Below are 19,716 nucleotides of genomic sequence, written 5' to 3' on the forward strand. Positions count from 1 at the left end.
TCAACTAAACTTTACAGCACTTCACAGAAACCCTGCCGCCGACAAGTGTTTCGGAGGTGTAACTGCAGAGTGACACAGACACACCACCACAGAAGTATAAATGCTCATGATGGCGTAGGCCACATGTGTAGGCTACGGCGTAGGGTCTGCCCCACAAGTATAAATCCCCCTTTTAGAGAGATAGCGAGATGAAGGACTGCCCCCTTGTGGTGCTCCTGGTCTGCTGATCACTGTATCACACATACAGCTCTGCAGCCGCACATGATTCTTACAGCACTTCCTGCTCTGTCAAGATGTGAGTGAGCACGCTGCAGCAGGTGAATGATGGCATCTAGTGGCAGTAGGCGAGTGCTATTAGGTAAGAGGGGAGCTCTTTTATTGTCTCATAATGCATCCATGATGATGAGGGTGCAGCACCAGACTTTTTGTTCATAGATAAACATCTGGGTTATGAGACTAGTACATGTCATAATAAGTGTAGCATAAAGGTCAAGACACTTGAGAGCCATCACGATATAGCTCTGCTCGCCTGATGCTGAGCCACTCCATCGATTGCAGCCATGGTAACAACAGTAAACACCAACCTCCCAGATATACTATAGTTAATTTACACACTGTAGATAAACCGTGTGCACCTTTGCATCCTCCGCTCCCTGTCTTTGTCTCTGACCCCGTCCCTGTCCATGCTGTGGCGATGGATTTATTCCTATCTCACTGAGCACATTGGCCCAAAGCGAGGCTGCGGCTCATCCCATGATTGACAGCTGCTGATACGGCTCCAATCCCGGTCCAGAGCCTGTTGCCAGGGGCTACAAGGGGGCTCCCCGCATCCATGCAGTTGCCATGGAAATAAGGAGTTCAGCTGCTCTGCCTGCAGATGGCAACACTGCACTCCAAATCAGGAGGGAGTTTCGAGGGGTGAAATGAGGGCTCCAAGCGAATCAGTGTTTGGCACCGACGCCTCATAAAGAGCAGGGTGTAGGTTTTGATGTCATGGTTTGCATGTTCACCCTGACTTCACCTTAGTCTCCTCTGGGTGCCGCAGTTCCCAGACTCAGACATTCCCTTTGGGCACAAGTGTGACTGTCTGCCTGCCAATCTTTGTGCTGCTGTGCATCAATCCCTCATGTGCATCACTCATTCTTTACATGATCTGATAAAGTGATGTTTGTATTTTGGGTTTTATCTCATGAGCCTGGGGAGGAGAAGAATACAAAATGTACTCGAAGGCGGTTGCTGCAAGATCATAACCGCAAATCCTCTGTTATAATGAAAAACAGTTGATTTAGTCGCAGCTGTTGGAGCACATGAAACGCCGCATGTTGGCGTCTCTTCAGCTGTGACACAGAGCATAAAAAAACCTGGGAACTGAACCATCTTTGGTGGCCTGCGCAGCGCTAACCACTTCCATCCACTGTGGTTGCATTTCTTATTTCCTTTTTTTCTGCTGCATGCACGTTTTTTTCTTTCCAGACACACGCACACACACCTCATTAGATTTGGCAGACATGTGTGAAAAAGAAACCAGATGAGCACGGTTAGGCTGACAGTTGCTTTTAGGTGGATTGCATGCGCACACTTTCAGCGTCCAAGTGCTGATCAGAAATGTTTCTCATCACCCTTTGTTTGACAGGTCATCGAAATCAATCATCACAACTCGGAGGGGCTTTTCTCTATTGTTGAGAAGGGGGAGGTCATTCGAGGTCGTGAGCGGCGTTCCAGGAATTCACCTGCTGCTGCTGCTGGGGTCAGTTTGCAGAGCCTCACCTGGGTGAGAAATACTGCAAATCTCAGTATTTGTCACCCGGATGGGAAGTAACCTTCTGCAAGCTGCAGCTGTGTCTGTGAAACCGAACAGCAACTGACAAGACAGAAATGCACCTACAGTCATGAGGGAATACATCTGTGAGTTATGGTATCACTGCTCCCTTCCTGCCGTAACTCAAACACCTCATGTCCTCATGCACAAATCAGATTTGATATAGGTTTATTGCATCATGACATGCAGCTGTAATCAATGCAAACCACTTAGGGTGACTTGGAACAGCAGCCTGCTATCTAATTACATTTTACACAATGTGTGAAATATAGTCAGATATTTGATTCATTCAGCTCTCAGATCCGGTTTGAGACCCACTGGGCTGTGCACGGTGCAGCACGAGCGGTTTCCCACTGATTTGTGCAGCACACCGTGTTCCATATAGTCTGGAGTCAAACAAGGACACGGCGTCTGAGGAATAATTTAATACGACCTTAAATCTGGATTAGTGCAGCACGCGAGATGCGTTTATAAAGAGGCAGCGGCGGAGATTAAAGTCTGTTTGTTGTTGTGTCGCAGCCGAGAAGCCTTCTGATGTCCAGCGATGTGAAATTAGACATTTGTTTGATAAATTCCGCTACAATTCAAACCGTGACACCTTAAAGGCTTCACTCACTCCTCAGCTTGTGTCCAATAGACCGAGGAGGCGTTCAGGGGCTGTCGGAAAGAAAGCAGATAGCTATTGAGTGAAGATGTACAATATAAAAAAGTCATAAAACAATGACTTTTTTTGTGTCGAGATACTTTTCACAGTATAAAAAATCCAGTACATATTTATTCTGTTTTTACCTTTGCCACCATTTAATGTTTTTCATTAAAGGTTTTCACTGCTTTAAACTTTGATGACTGTACTTTACTACTTTTAATACCACCATATACATCTCTGTGGCTGACATAGGATAATAAAATTTAACCCAGGCTTGCTTGACAGTAGAACGCTGGGTTGTCCATGTTCATACCCTCCTGAGACCCGAACTTTTGTTGGGTTCGCATTTTCAATTTCTCCTAGCTATTTGGGATCAGTAGAACTTGATAAATAAAAAAACTAAAAAACTAAACATAGTCAATGATAATTAAGTCCCTCTATCCTCAAACAAGACGATAATAAAGTCCCAATGTCCTTCAATGAGCTGATGATAAATTCCTCATGTCTTCAAACAAGTACTTTCTAATTAACAGAGTCGTAGCTTGTTAGCGTCGCTAAAATTTGTAAAATTTGTAAAATTTGTAGGGCGTATCAAACTACAAATGTTATTACTCATAAATAAACAAGTTTCAACCATTAAATGTGATCAGGTTTTGTCCACTTTTGTCTCAGGATCGGCTGCAGACTGACTTGGCAAAGATGGCTGCCATCTTGTTTTTACATGGATTAGTGTATTGTGCTCTTACTACCACTAGATGGCCCAAAAAGTGTCCATGAACGAGGACAACAGGTCTAAGTTAAGTAGAATGAAGTATAAGGTCAAGTAAACAATGTCCTTGTATGAGGACACAGGGTCTCAGGAGGATATAGGGTTCAGCCATGTCCACTCATTTAATATAAGGCAACATGTTTTGACCTGTTTTACATGCTGTATTTCATTGTTTTAAATTTTTCTAGATGCCTTTTTACAGCTGGCGAAGGTACTGCTAATGAAGACTAGCCTTTCAGCTAATTCGGGTGCATTTACATTTGTTGATTAATGCACACTGTCCCTTTTCTTAAATAAATAAATGAGTAAATAAATCAAACTAGACGACCTGCACACCACTAAGATTATTTTCAATATCGTTCAGGTTTTTAAAAATATAACGTTTTGCTATTTTGTCTATGAAATGTCAGAAAAATTCCCAGAGCACATGATGTCATCTTCCAAGTGTTTACTGTTGTTGTTGTTGTTGTTGGACACATCATCCGAGAGTTATTCAAATGATATTTAACAAAAAATCTCCAAATATGAGGCAACTTAAAATTCTAAGTATTTTAAGTTCAAACAAATAGAGGTCATTTTGTCATGATTCGAAACAAATTCAATTTTCTTTAGTTTACATAACTAAAAGATAAAAGTATACCTGAATTAAGATCAAGTTTATTTGACTTGATTAGTTGATTTTTTAGTTGAATCTTTACAAAATTACTACTCAAGTTTAGTCAACTTAAAATTTTAAGGCAATCCAGGCACTAACTTTTTTTTTAAAGTTAAAACAACTAGTTACTTTTTATGGTACATTCTTGCAAAGATAATAGTAATGTTTATTCTTTACCGCTATAGAGTGCGCCAGGAATGAGTTGTAAAATGCTGAAATGAGTTAGCATTTTAGTACTCACGGTTCCCTCATCTTAAAGTCAATGTTTTTTTTGGTTTGATGTCTGAAATAAGGTCTGTGGTTAAGACAAGCTTAAGAGACTTTCACATTTCGTTCCGTGACAAAAAATACGTCAGTAAATACCCCACTTGTGAACTTAGAAACTTTTATGTGTCTTAAAAAAGGTGGTTGCTAACAAGTGGCTAAACAGGACTACAGAACGTCATCATGTGTGCAGTCTTGCTATGGCTGTGGTGCTGGGTAATGCTACCATAGTGTAGTTCGATTATAGCCTAATGTTAGCTTTTTACTTCTGGCGATTGCATTTAGGCTTCAATAACCATAAAAATGGTGTTCATTTGTTAAGATTATGTCACTGAACAAAATGTGTATGTATCATAAACGTTTGTTCAGCACATTCTATTTTATGATAATTTCTAACTAATTTAAAGTCTTGGAGTACTATGAAAAGCGCTCTATAAATAAAATGTATTTTTATTTTTATTTTTTTCAGCAATAATCCAAAATTCAATGGAATAATCCAATAGGCTCTTTAAGGAGGGAACGAGTGCTATGCTAGCTTCAGTGTCAGCCTACAAAAAAACGTCATCCCTGGAGCACTTTATTTGTTCAGCTTTGTTGCCTTGTTCTTATAGCTGTTATGTTTGTGTAAGTATGGAAATTGAGAGAAATAAAAAAGTGAGTCAAATTCAATGTATGTGTACAAATACTTGGTCAATTATGCGTATTCGGATTTGTTGGTGAGAAAAGGTGCGTTATTAGGTTGCTTGAACGCATTCGCAAATCGTGGGATTGTAGTATTCTATATTCCGAGCCCACCAGTGAGCCGTGAAGGCAGCACAGTTGTGAGATCAGCTGATTTTTTACGCTGCCATTTTGTCCGGCAGAGCAGCACCCAGCCAGTCAGTCCGTAAAGAGAAACCACTGGTGAGACTTTTGAGACAGCAGCACAGGACCAGGGGGACAAAACGAGCCGGTAATGTGGAGTCGGCAGCCGAAGGACAGCGACAACTGAGCCCGAGGACCGTGAAAGGAAACAACCGAGCCCGAGGAGCTGTCATTTTTAACTTAACGTCTCCGCCGGCTCTGCTCTTCAGTCACAGACTCCAGACGCTCGCGCTCTGGCTGGCTGGCAGGTTAGCTAACCCCCGCTAGCTACTCGGCTAACACCCACCGCTCCTCGCACCTTTTCTGCCCGGGACAAACCGCACCTGTCCCGGCTGTCAGTCACACAGTCTCCTCTTGTGAACTCAAAACAATGTGCTGCTTATTTCTGACTGACTTTTCGCGCCCGAGGGGGGGTTTACCAAACACTTTGCCAAGCGACCAGTGATAGCTAACTAAAACAGTCCAAGCTAACAAGTTGACGTGGAGGAGGAACTCAAGAATTTTTTTTTTTTTTTTTTTTTTTTTTGGGATCGTCGAGATTCTTGTTGATGTTCTCCAAGCTGTGATTTCATACGGATTACTTTTTGCTGTCGCCTGACCCCCGAGGAGGTCCCTCACAAAGCAAATCGCCCAGGTTACAAACCAGCCAAGTTAGCTATGTTTATTTGTGGCCAGAAAGTAATTTCCAGTGTTTACAAATTCCACAGTGGGACTCTTTCCTGGTTCGAGTACTGCAACGGAAACATTAGCTAACACACACTAGCTCAGATTAGTGTCGTCGTGTTGTGTTTACTAGATAGGTAGATAGTCGGAATAAACTGTTGCCAAACAATTTAACTAGACTACAAATCAGCTGTTGATTGTGGTTCCCATTGTTAAGCCAATCTTGTACCTGCAGTTTTTTTGCCACCAGTGATCTGACATTGCTGCAGACTGCACAGGTTTTGTACGCACCTGAGACACACACACATACACACACAAAGAAAACACAACAGTGGGTGTCTGATCGCAACCCTTTACCTCCACTTGACAGTGAAGTCACATTGAGTTGTGTCCCGCAGGGAGTTGATCCATTGATCGGATCGTTATTGTGCTATTTTAGCTGATTGAGGTAAAAAAAGAGAAAAGCAGCAGATAGAGATAGAAGCGATGTCGGGCCAATCTATCACGGATCGGATCGCAGCAGCTCAGCACAGCATGACCGGGTCGGCTATCAGCAAGGCTGTGTGCAAAGCCACCACGCATGAAGTCAGCGGACCCAAGAAGAAACACCTTGACTGTGAGTATATCTCCTTTTGAGATGTGTGTGTGTGTGTGTGTTGTCAGCCAGCTGCAGGGCTTCAGATGCAGACATACCACTCACATACACACGCACACACACAGCAGACTGATAGTGCTGAAGCTCTGATACACACATTCCTTCACACTACCTGGCTGGTTGGACAGTTAAAGATCATTCAGGCTGGGTTTACCTGGGTGCTTCTTTCTATTAACCTCTAAGACAGCTTGTAGGGACACCTTTGTAATATTTAAAGATTCTTCAATCCTTTGGTCCACAAGTGCCAGATAAGATGACAAGTGCCCTTTTTGAGTTCCAAAAGCCCAAAGTGATGTCCCAAAAATGCTTGACCAAGAGCCAAACATCAAGTATTCGATTAAAGCCACAACTAATGATTCATTGCATTATTGTTTAACCTGTCGAGTACTTTACCGACCAATCAATTAATTTTCTATGCTTTTAGATGTTAGAAAATGGCAAGCAATGCCTTTCGAAATGTCCCAGAGCCCGTAGGTGTAGACTTTTTTGGGGTGCAGGTGACTTTACCCCCTCAGTAAAAACAAGAAAGTAGCAGGAGACTATTGTTTTGGCAAAATTAAAGACATTGCTACCATAAACCGATGCAGTGCAGGCTCAAATTGGCGCAAAAAAATTCACTAGAAGGCAGGAAATTGAGTCTTTGGCCCTAAAATTTTCTGGCAGGGGACCCCCAAACCGCCCGTTTGTACCCCCCCCTCCCCATTTATCACTTATCTGTTTGATTTTGATCAATCATTTGGTCCACAAATGCCAGATAAAATTACCCTAAATTGTCCCCAAATTGCTCGACCAACTGCCAAATATCCGTCATTAAAGCAAAGCCACAACTAATGATTAATTTCATTATTGTTCACTTTTCTGATCAAGCTTTTCCTTTCTTTACGTTCAAATGTAACAAAAAGCTGAACAATGCCTTTCAAAATGTCCCAGAGCCTGTAGTTGTAGATTGTCAGGGGGCCACAGTTTAATTGTCCCTCCATTTAAAACAAGAAAGTCGCAGGGGACTATTCTTCAGACAAAATTTAAGACATAACTACCGTAAATCGATACAGTAAAAATTACCGCATAAAAATTCACCAGAATGCAGGAAGTTTAGTGTTTGACACACAAAATTTTCTGGCAGCAGACCCCACCAACACCCCATTTGTGTCCCCCCTTCGCAATGTTGAAACAAAACCTACACCCCTGCTAGAAGCAAAGGTATAGTCTTCAAATAAGGGCTTCCACTTATGACTATTTTTTCGTTATCAATCGATGTGCATGCAATTTTCTTGATTAATCGCTTTGAGTTGCCCATGCCAATTTAGACTTTCTCAAAGCTCAATGTGATGCATTGAAGCTGCTTGTTTTAACCAACCATCAGTCCAAAACACTTAATCTGTAATCATATTCGACCAAAAACAAAGAATATAACCAGTGGCGGATCTTCCTATAGGTCATGGGTTTAGGGAAGTACTTAACAAAGTACTTGACAAAGTACAAAAAACAAGAAGTAGACCAAATTTGCACATACCATATTCTCTTTTTTGGGGTGTGTGGGTGCTTTAGAGAAAACTTGCGTAGGATGCCGAATGTGCTAGGCCTGGAATAAGCTAGCACAGTCGTTTCAATCATATTTGACCAAATGAAAGCATACAATTGGAGGCAGATCTTCCTTGAGGTGATACAGGAGGCCACCTAGGGTGCCATCCGGGTGATGCGAGAAAATCAGAAGGCAAAAGCCATTCAGGGTGCAGCACGCAAAAAAAGCAGTAGACAAAATTTTCTAATTTGCACATACCATATTCTCTTTTTATGGGGGTTAGGGACCTTGGGGAGCTCTAGAAGAAACTTTCCTAGGGTGCCAGTGTGTTAGGCCCAGCCCTGCTTATAATCCCTACATTTTGGGACATGGAAATGAAGAATATTTGACATTTTTGCTCGAAAAAAATGAGTGGAATGATGGATAGTTGGATTATTTTAGACTAGTCATTTCAGCTCTACTTCACATTGCTTATTTTGGCAGGACAGCAGTCTGTAACCCAAATATATCCCATTTTTAATGACATAAAAGAGTGAAAAGCAGCATTTGAGAAGCTTGGACTTGCAAATGTTTGGCTTTTTTTGCTTGATAAATGACTGAACGACTAGCCTAATCTATTATCAGAATAGTTGTCGATTAACTTTGATGAATCCATTAACCACCAAATCATTTTATACTGAAACAGAATCAAGTCAAAGCAAACACTTGTGCTCTGGGGCTTGGCTAAGTTACAAAACTCTCATAGCAGGTTCCTGTTGTACAGAAGTCAAGGCAAGTCACACATAGAGATAACAACACAAGCGACAGAAGCAACAGAAAGCAGGTCTTTCATCACACCTGCAGACCAGGAAGGACAGAATGTGCTCGCCTTGTGTGTATAGAAAGACACAGAGTTGTTCACTCTAAAATCCCAGGAAACATAATATTCTTTCCTTGGTGGTCTTTATGCTTTGGGGAAACCTCTCACATGTCCTGCAAATTCCTGCGTGTTACTTGCTGATGTTGTTTCTCCAGATTCCTGGCTGTCACTTCACATTTTGTCTGCTAATGATGAGCGGATTAAGTCGCCAGTAAAACCCACTGAAATCAAACTGAGTCATGTTGAAGGTGGCAGTGATGCAAGTGACAGAACAACAAAAGAAAGGATGAATGCAGTTATCAGAAATATAGACTGAGTCATGTGCCTTGTGTTTGACATTACTGTGGGACAAAATGTGCTGAAGTTCTGTTTTCTGGGAACCGGCCTTTGTCGGCACGGGACGCACATGTTTGATCGATGCCTCGGCTCAGCTGCCTCGCATCCGTCAACTCCTCCTCGCTCGCAAGACTCAGCTGCTGACGCTCAACAAAAGTCATGTATTGTCTCCGCTCCTTTTGTGAACTTGGCCAGACCCTTACAGCCAATACGCCACGTCAAGCTTAATCATTGTAAGATATTGATTTCTTTGTGAGAGCAACGACCTCAGTGCCGCAGGGGGAACGGCCAGTGAGTGAGTGGTGCATCGCATGAAGGCCTGATTGTCATGTTGTTTGTCCGGTTGATGATTTCCCCATGAAGGTAACATCCCGGCCGCCAAGTTCATTGTGTCGTGGGCATTATGAGGGAGGGCGGCCAGCAGGCAGGGATAAAGGCAGGTTATAGGTAAGATCGTCATTCAGTCAGGCAGATAGTCAATTTGTGAGTCGGTTAGCGAGCAGGGGAGGCTGGCAGGCACTGTGTTTCATCATTACTCAGTCAACTAGCCAGCCAGCTGATCCAGCCATGCGGTAATGTAATGAAAACAGGCAGCCAGGTGAGACAGGCTGCCAGTCTTTCCCCATTCATACTCAACAATGAAGTGATCTGATCTCACAGCTCCAACAGGTGCCAATGTGCCCAGAATGTATTGGGTAGTAAATGTAGTAAAAGCTGTGATCCGTTCACAAGTTCCCAATGTAAATCTTAAGTGGATAATCAATAACTTATGATATTTTTAGCCTGTTATCCGTCAGCTAGTTGCATCTTCGAAGGTAATTTTATCTCACACATGTCTTCAGTATGCAGAGTTATTTGTCCTGGGAATGAATGCTGTTTGTAGCCTTACACACTAAAGACAAAAGCCAGATGTGAGTGGGTGTTTCTTTTTGTCCAGTTGGAAAGTGGCTTAAGTCTCGCTGGTTCTTATTGGTACATTCATTTAGAACTGGACACTTATTATATGTCCAGAATCTAGAATTCCTGTGGCTGTGGTATGAGGGTAATTTGCCTCTGCCAAATGCTGTTATTCTTTGAAAAGACAAATGTGGTTTTGAAATCTGCACCCATGGTGAGTTACCCAATAACTGCCATAGTTTGCAGCGGCATGTTGAAATGTAGCCTGTTTTCAGAAGCAATCAAGTATGATAAAGGGAAGTGCAATCCAATCACACCGATCAAGACACAGTCAGAAGCAAGCAGTGGTGGGGAGAGTACTGAAAATCTATGCTCAAGTAAAAGTACAATTGCTCCCATAACAAATGACTCAAGTAACAGTGAAAAAACACCATTTGAGTAATCTACTCAAATAAAAAAGTACCTGCTTTGATAAATTACTCATAGCACAAGTTACTTTTCATTTTAATATTTTTAGAGTGTTCCAGCCAGTGCAGAATAACAAACAAAACAGCACTTGTTGATGAAGTACAGCAGGTAGGCTATTCAAACAGTTAAGCAATATCACTCTAGAGGGAGTGTGGCTGAGTGCTTAAGATAATCACAGCCGTGCTGATATTGCTTTTATACAACAGTTATACAACAAGTGCCATTCACTAGTTCCCAGTAATAAGCTACAACAGGTTATGATGTGTTTGTTTATTTAGTCACTTACGCGGCTCTGCCAAAACAAATGGTTATGCAACTGGACTGGGACTGGACTGTCGCCAAGCAACACATAAACAGTCCTGCACACTAAGGCCCTGATCACGCAGAAAGCGTTTCAGCACCTAGAGGTGCCTTTTTTGTGTTGCGATGCACCTCGCGTTTCTGCACTCTACGCACCTCGTGTTTTTGCCAGAGCACTCTGAACTCCTCGAGTTGAAAAAACGCCCCATGTCATCTCTTTTTTCGTCATTTTTTTCCCATTGTCCAATCAGATGATTTGAGAGGCGGGCCTTCTGTGGTGGTCGTGACGACCAGTTTACAGCTGGTAAACAATGGAGGGGAAACTGGTGGTAGCGGTTGCTGGATACCCAGAGCTATCCGGCCTGACAATAGATAGCAGGTTGTCTGGGTCATCCTAAAATTTGCCCGGAAACGGCCGTCATGGATGCGAAGCCCCTGGACCAACTGGTGGTACTCTCCATGATCCACCCTCTTTTTTAGGGTCTCACATACCCACACAGATCTCTGTTTCCCTGTGCCCAACAAACTATTTGACAGAAAGGAAAGAAATAAATTAATAATTAAATCATCTTCTTTTACATTACATAATTTTACGTTTTAAGTCTTTTTAAAAGCTCAACAGAGAGCAAGAATTTCAGCTCAGCACTGAATCCATTTCATAGTTTGACTCCCAAAACTGAAACACATCTGTATTTCACATTAGTTCTCACGTTACATGTTTCATAAATAAACAACCCTCTTAAATAATAATTTCCATATCTTAATTTAAAAGATTTTTGAATACAGATAGGAAGTTTTTTTGTTGACAACTCGAAAAATTATTTCCAATTTTTTTGTCTGAAAATTTCAAGGTGTGGGATACTATATATGTTGTTAATTCATATAGAAGTAGAACACAAAATTTCTTCAGACAACAACGCTCTCATTTTGGTGTAGGGTGTCACGAATGCACTCTTTGATTAATCTACCAGTTGCGACGAAGATATAAATGGCAAATTTAGCAGAATAAAAAGTAGATTACTGGCTCAAAAAATATACTTGAGTGAAGAGTAGATGTACAGTTTTAAAACGAGATATGAAAAGTACTTGTTTCATTAAAAAAAATACCTTTTTATCCCTTTACGTTACTTGTTACACATTTCTACTTACCCCTGGAAGCCAAGGCCAAACTGCAGTCCACATTAGTTAGATATTGGCACACTGAATACATCTGGAAACAAGATGCTACAGGTTTGAACAGGGTTCATCAGCTAGCTAGTGTGTGAGTCAGCTAACAAGTCCACTGGTTTGTGAATTGTGTGCGTGCAGAGCCATTTATCAATAGCAAGAGAGAAACCTGGAAACTTGACAGGCCTTGACACTAAAAACTTAGGTTGTGTTGTTTCCAACTTGATCTGTTTATCTATCTTTCACACTGTCAGAGCTCCCTCCACCCACCTGCACACACACACACACACAACCATCATTTTCTTTGCTCTCCCCCTTGGCACAATTTCACCACAAGCAGCTGTAACTGTCTGACAGCAAGCTGTGAATGATCTCACCGGCATATTTGCATCTAGACCCAATAACCGAATAACCCTGGCAGAAGCCTTTCAGCACTGCCGGTGAGCGTGCGAGGGTTCGGGGGTGCGCTGTTAGTCGGAGCAGCCGTGACATTCACGCACCACTAGCTAAAAGAAGTGCCGTTTTAAAGCCATTTAGTGTCATGACTGGGACTGTCCACCTCAATTAACCTCCAGCTTGTGAGTCGGCGGCAAAAATGTCGAGTGCTTCCCATCAGTTTTGAATAGCTCTTCTATTTAAGGAAATTAGCGTCATAAAATCAGTGAGGGAGGGTTAAAATGTGACGGAGTATGACTGTCTCTGCTCGCTCACCTGCCTGCAGTCGTCAAGGTGAGAGTTATTGTGTGTTTAATCTCGCCTTTTTATCAGCAGCTAAGTGATGCAGTGTCACACACACACCCGTACATACTTAAGGAGGCCACTTCTTTCCACTTTGGCATCATTGAAACGCTGATTGTTTCACCATCTTACTGCTGTTAGGAGAGAAGTTGTGGCATTTAAACTGAAGTCTAGTTTCCCCTTCACCGGCACTCTGTTGTCATGGCAGCAAACCAGCCAACTGGCTTGTGTTAAATGGACTTTAGTTGACAGGGGAAGTTGGATGGTGAAATCAGCTGCAGCCTCGGTAATGGTGCTGTTTCTACAGCCGTTGTTTATGCGGGTTGAGCGTGGCATTTGTTGAGCGTTTCTTAGAAATAGTAAATGAGACTTTAATGAAGCTTCCTAGTATTTCAGGTAATGGAATATCTAATAATCTTAATGAAAAGCCACTGGGAGAATTAGCTTGTTCTCTTGCTACTTATCTGTTACTGAATGACTGAGTGTGAGAAGTTCCTGCAGCACTTAACCTCTGAGCAATTCACACGTTGACATCACATGAGAGGCACTTGCTAGTCATGATGTGAGAGTCATCGGAGCCACGTAAACGGAGGTGTGAATGAAGTGATGTAAGTGGCTGGGAAAGTGATGTTGCGGCTTCACCCCCAGCTTTGTTCAGGGATGGTTGTTTCAGCTTGATGTGCTGTCGATGGCCTTCTTCACGCCTCCTCTGAACCATCTGTCTGCTCCAAAATGTGTCCTTCATTGTCTTCAAAGAAGTGAATGAGAGGAAGGGGGGAGCATGGGAGTTGAGGGGAAATCCACTTTCCTTTTTTCTTTATTTCCAACCGACATTCCCAAGTATGACAGATACATTCAGGCAGAAATCTGAGTAACTGGTTTATGCTGTTAATTTAATGATCTTAAAGGAAAACTTGACCTCCAAATGACCATCCTGTGTTACGAAGAATTTGTGAAGAGAACTTTGTTTTTCTCGCATGCTTCCATGGTGAACGAAGAATCCAAAAAATTGAGAAAATTCTTGATGAATTGAAGTCATATGCGACTGGGCTTACAAATGCTTATGCAACTATTGCAGTATAATTCTTATGTAGCCATTTGTATGCTCAGTACTTCCCAGAGAGACAGCCAATTTCAGTGGAGAATTAAACTTATCTGCGCTCTCTTTGAGCCAGATTGCATTGACAAAAACACAAATTTTACCTCGCTGAATACAGGAACTGCTGGTCTACCGCTGCCTTGATTAGTTTGTTTGTTTGGTGAGCCTGAACTGACCCTTTAAAACTTATTAATGATTGCACGTGGAAAAAGTATTCCTTTACAAAAATTACAGAAATTAGATTTAGAAAGATAGAGAATTTAGGGCTGCCCCGTAATAGTCAACTAAACATTGGTTGACCAGAAAGGTCATTAGTCGGCAAGAATTCATTGGTTGCTGAGTCACAGAAAAAAACCCAAATGTCAAACTCTATTAGTAGCTGCGCCTTGTCAAAATAAATCAAAGCCTTTATGAGTGGACCATGTGGGAATTTAATTTGAAAGGACAGACACAGGAAGTGGCCACGCTCAGCAGTCAGACAGGAGTCAGGTTAATTTCCAGGGCTGGTACCTGCGGTTATTCCACAGGCTAGTTAATAACATGTCGGGCAGGAAATCCAAAGTGTGGGATCATTTTGAGAAGGTGAAGGACGAACCCAAGGTGATATGTAAACTCATCTTCATTGGTCGACTACAAACATGACGTATCATCTGAAACATGTCAGTAGCTACATGCCCATTAGCCGACAGCGTCATTAACAGGCAGCTCGCTCAGTGTGTGACGTGCACTTGTAGATAAAATATAGGCCTATATTAATGAAGGTTCAAGGTTCTCACACCTTCAACTCAAACCATTGTGTTGCCCCACCAAAAATATTTAATTTGCTAACTAAATTGATATCGTAAAAATGCGGGCGACTAGTCGACTAATGACCTTAAAAGACCAAGCGCTTCTTGTGTGGTCAAACAGCGTCTAGAATCCCCTACCTCAACCTTTGCATCAGAATTGGGGCGTCTGCATCTGCCTGCGCATTTTTATAGCTGTCTAAAAGTAGAAAAGCCGGGTTTTAACGTCTTTTTGGAGCTTATTTTTTCAGTTCCTCACACAACTTCCTCCTTAACTTTTTCTGTAAAAACAAAATGAGTGCCATACCAAGAATGCTTTTGAGAAGAGACTGCCCCGAAACGTTTGACGCTTCAGACACACTAGTTTATTTCAAGCATACCTTGGCCTTAACCTCCAGCTGCTCTGTAGAAAGTAACGTCAATGGCATTCAATGTTGGCTGTCAGGAGGAAGGTGTGTATCAGCATGTATCCTCCCTGTTGAAATGCTTCTGCTCAACACAGTGATTATCTCCTTATTTGAAGAAGACTTTTCCCTCGGGTGATCTTCACTTTCTGACCTCTCAGAGGGCAGGGACAGGTGAAAAGAGATTCCCCCCGTAGCCAGCGCTGGTGAACCCCAGTGATGTGTGTTTATTATGTCTCTAATGGGCAGCAGTTCTTGTGGAGTTGCCTCTGTGCTGTTGCATCATTACAGTGAAACGTTTTGTTGCCAGGAAACATTTGACATGTTTTGATCCTTGTGCTGGTTCTGTTGGCCGTTGCTACATGCACTGTCCACGTGCCCTGCTTGTTGGACTCTTTATTTCAGAAATAGCACTGATTTGGCTCAAGGGCCTGATATACTCTGCACGTAGAGTCATAACAGATAAAGACAAATTGCTTCATTTATGTTATGCTGGCCTTCACAGCTATGCGAATACAGAAAGTATAAAACAGAGTTTGCACAAGGGGCTTCAAGTGCTTGAAATTTAAGGGGAAAAAATAATGTACAGGATTACCTTGATAATAGCCCCTTCTTATGAAGTGCATAAAAAGTCCTTGAAATTTAAATGACGTTAGCGCCTTGAATCAGTGCTAGCTGGAGCTTAAGTTTCAATTTCAGTTTTCGGCGGAGCTATTATATCGGTGCACAAGAGGAAATAAGTGCAGTCATGTTAGGTTTAGCCATGCCAACTTAGGCCTACTGGTTTTGCCGGAGTTTTAAGAGTGGAGCGAAGTAAAAAGATGCTCTTGCTTCAGATGCTCTCCACGTTGACAACAGTTGTGCCTAAAAAGAGTGTGAAAAGCAACCTCTCAATGAAAAGAGGGACAGTGATAACATCATTTATATCGATAAATAAATCATTTGCTTTCAACAAAGTCCTTGAAAATGAAAGTTGTGCACGAAAAAAATACTATAAAGTTGCAGAATTTCATTTCGTAATGTCTGTATATAAATCCAGATAATAATAAAATCAAGGTAAAGATTCTGCTTTTGTTTAGAATTTTAAATTTCTAAAGAAAACTCCTGACCATATACGGGTAGATCTACTTTTTCATGTTAAAACAGGGCCTCCAAAAGTTGCTGATGACTTGCAGAAGAGTCACACTTGCTAGTTAAAGTCAAACTGATCATTTGTCTGGTGTTGTCGCCCCACCCTGGTTAGGCATTTTTATACCAACCTACATGCTATCCTTAACCGAAATCTTAACCACAGCTTTTGGCTCAGCAGCTTACTCAGACTATCCTGTTATTGAGGACATTTTCGGGCCATTCTACTCAGTAGCAGCTAAGGTTATGGAAGCTTAATACAACACGCCACATCGTTTTTACCAGCTGGCTGAGCTGCTGCCCCACAGGTCCTCTGACACCATGTTGTGTGGGGCCATTTTTAGCCAAACCTTAAAACTAGGTTACACTTACATGACAAATTGATGTGGTGCTAGAGTAGTCCAACACTTTGACTGACTCTGTCTGGGCGACAGTGTGTCTTTGGGTTAAGTCAGGAGACAGAACGCAGGTTATTGAGCTCAGGTTTATGTGGTCTGTGTTTCAGCCTCCACTGAGTTTGTGCCCATTTAAACTTTACAGCTCTATTTCAGACAGGAGCTGGTGGGTCACCTTGACAGATCGGTTCATTGTGCACGTGTACATACATTTGTGTTGGCGTGTGAGATGTGGGAGTGTATGTATGAGTGGTACTTGTGGGATTACTTCAAAGTTGTTGTATAATAAACATAAGATTTTAAGAGTTTATAAAATAACCTGAGAGGAAAAATCACTGCGATGACTCTGTGTTTCTGCACGTTGGAGACTCCATGCTGCCGCAGCTACAAGACCACCTGTTGCTGTGAGTTGTGACAGTCTGTTATTTGTCATCACCACAACTGGACCCAAGAAAGAGAGACAGTTAGACTCCCTCCTTTTTGTAATGTGAGACAGACATGCTCCTGAGTGTGGAGGAGCTGCCAATTACTAAGCGGGTGTTGAAATAACATGAAGAAAATGAACGTCCAGTGAGGATCAGTGCTAACTAGTTAGCCTAGCTTGCTAGCTTCCACTTTCTGAGTGGAACAGAAACTTAAGAGTATGGCAGCTCCTCCTAATTGGTGCAAGTTTTAAAGGGAGTGGTGTCTTAAAGGGACAGTTCACCCCAAAATACCCCCGAGAGACTCCTGGCTGGGGCTTGGGGATTACTTGGTGCTGATTGGATATACTCAGGGCGGGATGTGATGTTTTGTAATTACTATGGTTATCGTAGATTAGCTGGGCTAACTGTTAGCTGTTAGCTGTTAGCGGTGTCTGTAATAAGTCAGTAACTCAATATGCGGTCCGTGAAAAAAATATTTTTTCCAGCGGATATCTTAGTTGCAACATGATTGAGCTAGCAAAGCAGTTTTGTGTTGCTATGTGTGGTATTTATTCAGTTTTGGGAAATCACGATGTCTAGAAAGCATCAGCTGACAGGGACAGCTAACAGCAGCAGCAAAGCTAACATCAGGACGTCATCTGTTAAAAGCCTCCTGTTGTCGGATACGACATGAAACTACTCCAGTTAGCTCAATCATGTTGTAACTAAGACATCCACTGGAAAAAATATTTTTTTCACGGACTGTTTATTGAATTATTGAGTTAATACAGACGCCGCTAACGGCTAACAGCTAACTACGTCCCTACGTCGCCCCAGTCAAAATGGTCGCACAACGATTACGTCACATCCAGAGCCTGGTAACTTTACAGGAACATTCCTCCTACTCCGCTTTCTCAGTGGAGACACGGCGGTTGAGAGGGCCGCCCAAATAGTACCAGGAACTTCTTCAATGGAAACGGGCCTAAGGACTGTGGATTATTTCTGGAAAGAGACATTGCTGCTGAGTTTTTCAAATGCATTTTTTTGTCGCTTTCAGCACCACAAGTGATGGTGACGGCTAATATTTCCAACACTCTGCAACTCATACCACAACTATCTACATTGATAAATAGTACCGCAGCTAAAAGAGAAAATATGTATCTTTGATTTTGGGGTCAGCTGTCCCTTTAAATTGCTTGTTGAAAATGGAGAAAAAATATCTTGTTAGTATCAGCGTGCATAGCCTGACAGGCATGCAGCATTTAACACAACCCTGGCTCCGAACATTCAGTCAAACTCAGTCATGGGAAACGCCCACCAAAAAGCCTCAAGTTTAGAAGCTATTTCCACAAATATGTCTCTTTTGAAAAATGGAAAAGCATACGCAATAGCTGCAGTGCTATTGTAGTTTATTATCCCCCAAACAAAAGAGTGGAGGATTCAACTTAAAGTTCCACTTTAAAGATCAATACACCATTGAATCTTGATTCCTCCCCATATTAAGTGTTTTCCTTTTCTGTCACTCTGTCCCTTTTTATTCTCTCTGCAGTTTCATTACACAGTGTACACACAGAGTGATTTATCGCCATCCACTAAACAAAGCACTCAGGGAACTGAAAAGGTGCGGTGTGATTTGAGGACATTAAAGAATACAAACAGCACAACTGCTTATTTCCTGGTATTTGTGTTGCATTGATTCCAGCGCTGATAGACCTGCTGCAGGGTGTAGCTGGTTAGTAACACGGTGGGGACGCCTGTGTCTTAAGTGATTGTTGGTGAGTCTAATGCTATCTAAACAGAGCGGGGCAGCCCCTCCCTGGCTGCAGAGCCAAGATAGGCCCAGTTTAGACTACCAGGCAGGAAAAAGGCTTACTGCTGACTGTCTGGATACGTCTGTTTCAAGTAAAGCCTGAGGGATTGCCCGTGAAGTGTTGAGCGTGTGAGACTGTGTGTGTGTGTGTGTTGTGTGTGTGGGAAGAGCGATGAATTGCAGTGGTGTCTCTGCCTCCCGTGAGAGTGCTTCAGCCTCTTTGAGTGTGTATGAGATCAGTTGCAAACAGGCTGCACAGTCGGTGAATGTGTAATACAAACTGTAGTGATTTGAGTGAACAAATAATACCGCACGGGTCACATTGAAGCACGTTCGGCAGGGCCTCGCATGACCACATCATGCTGTAAAACAACACATAGGAGAAGCAATATAAGCCTGCTGTTATTTAGAGTCTTATGCATAATTCAGAGTCTATAAAATATTTCCTACATGACTTAAAGTCTTTAAATTTACAGGGCTTTAAATTGGCTGGCTGCATTTCATTACATTAGTCATGTTACTGCTACAAAGACCTAATGTAATGAACTTTCTCCAGCATAATTCCACATATTTCCCCCCTCATTTACTTATTTATTAAGAGCATAATCAAGTTAACCACAGATTCTACATCCCAATTCTCCTCCCTCTGCTTCAGCTGCTTAGAGCACACCAAAAAGAAGGGGGATGTGCACTCTTACAAACCACTTACTTCTCCATACACACCTAAATTATAAACGTTTCTCTGAAATTAATATTAATGAGCAAGTGACAAGTTACTGTGAGATCTCAAGGCTGCACAGTTAGCTCGTTGTTTAGCTGTACCTTTATTATGTTGGTTCTCTCTCACTGCTCTTAACAACCTTGTTTCTTGTTGCAGCAGGCAGCTGTTTTCTGTTGTAAACGCTCTGATAACACTGTACGTTACCTGCCCATCACCAATCAGCGGAGACTTGAGTGAGCAGTTAGTAAACATAGTGGAGCAGGTAGCAGCTGCATTCTTTCATTTTTAGGGCCTGTGCCAATACCCACACTTCCCCTAGAAATACCCACTTGCACTTGGTTGTGCACG

General features: G+C 42.2%; 1 protein-coding gene across 9 annotated transcripts in view; it reads left to right on the top strand.

Moving 5' to 3' along the window:
* Positions 1 to 5,030: 5,030 nt before the first annotated feature.
* LOC117246455 (phosphatidylinositol-binding clathrin assembly protein) overlaps positions 5,031 to 19,716 on the top strand; it is a 162,355-nt gene continuing 147,669 nt past the window's right edge. For 5 of the 9 annotated variants that reach the window (XM_033610372.2, XM_078164063.1, XM_033610375.2 and 2 more), the window contains exon 1: positions 5,508 to 6,296. In XM_033610372.2, the coding sequence (XP_033466263.1) occupies positions 6,167 to 6,296 (130 nt within the window). In that variant the 5' untranslated portion in view covers positions 5,508 to 6,166. Of the gene's footprint in view, positions 6,297 to 19,716 lie in introns of all 9 variants that reach the window. The other 4 variants (XM_033610370.2, XM_033610374.2, XM_078164062.1 and 1 more) reach the window with 1 other exon arrangement.

The sequence above is a fragment of the Epinephelus lanceolatus genome, chromosome 22 (genome assembly GCF_041903045.1).
Source record: "Epinephelus lanceolatus isolate andai-2023 chromosome 22, ASM4190304v1, whole genome shotgun sequence".
Taxonomy (NCBI): domain Eukaryota; kingdom Metazoa; phylum Chordata; class Actinopteri; order Perciformes; family Serranidae; genus Epinephelus; species Epinephelus lanceolatus.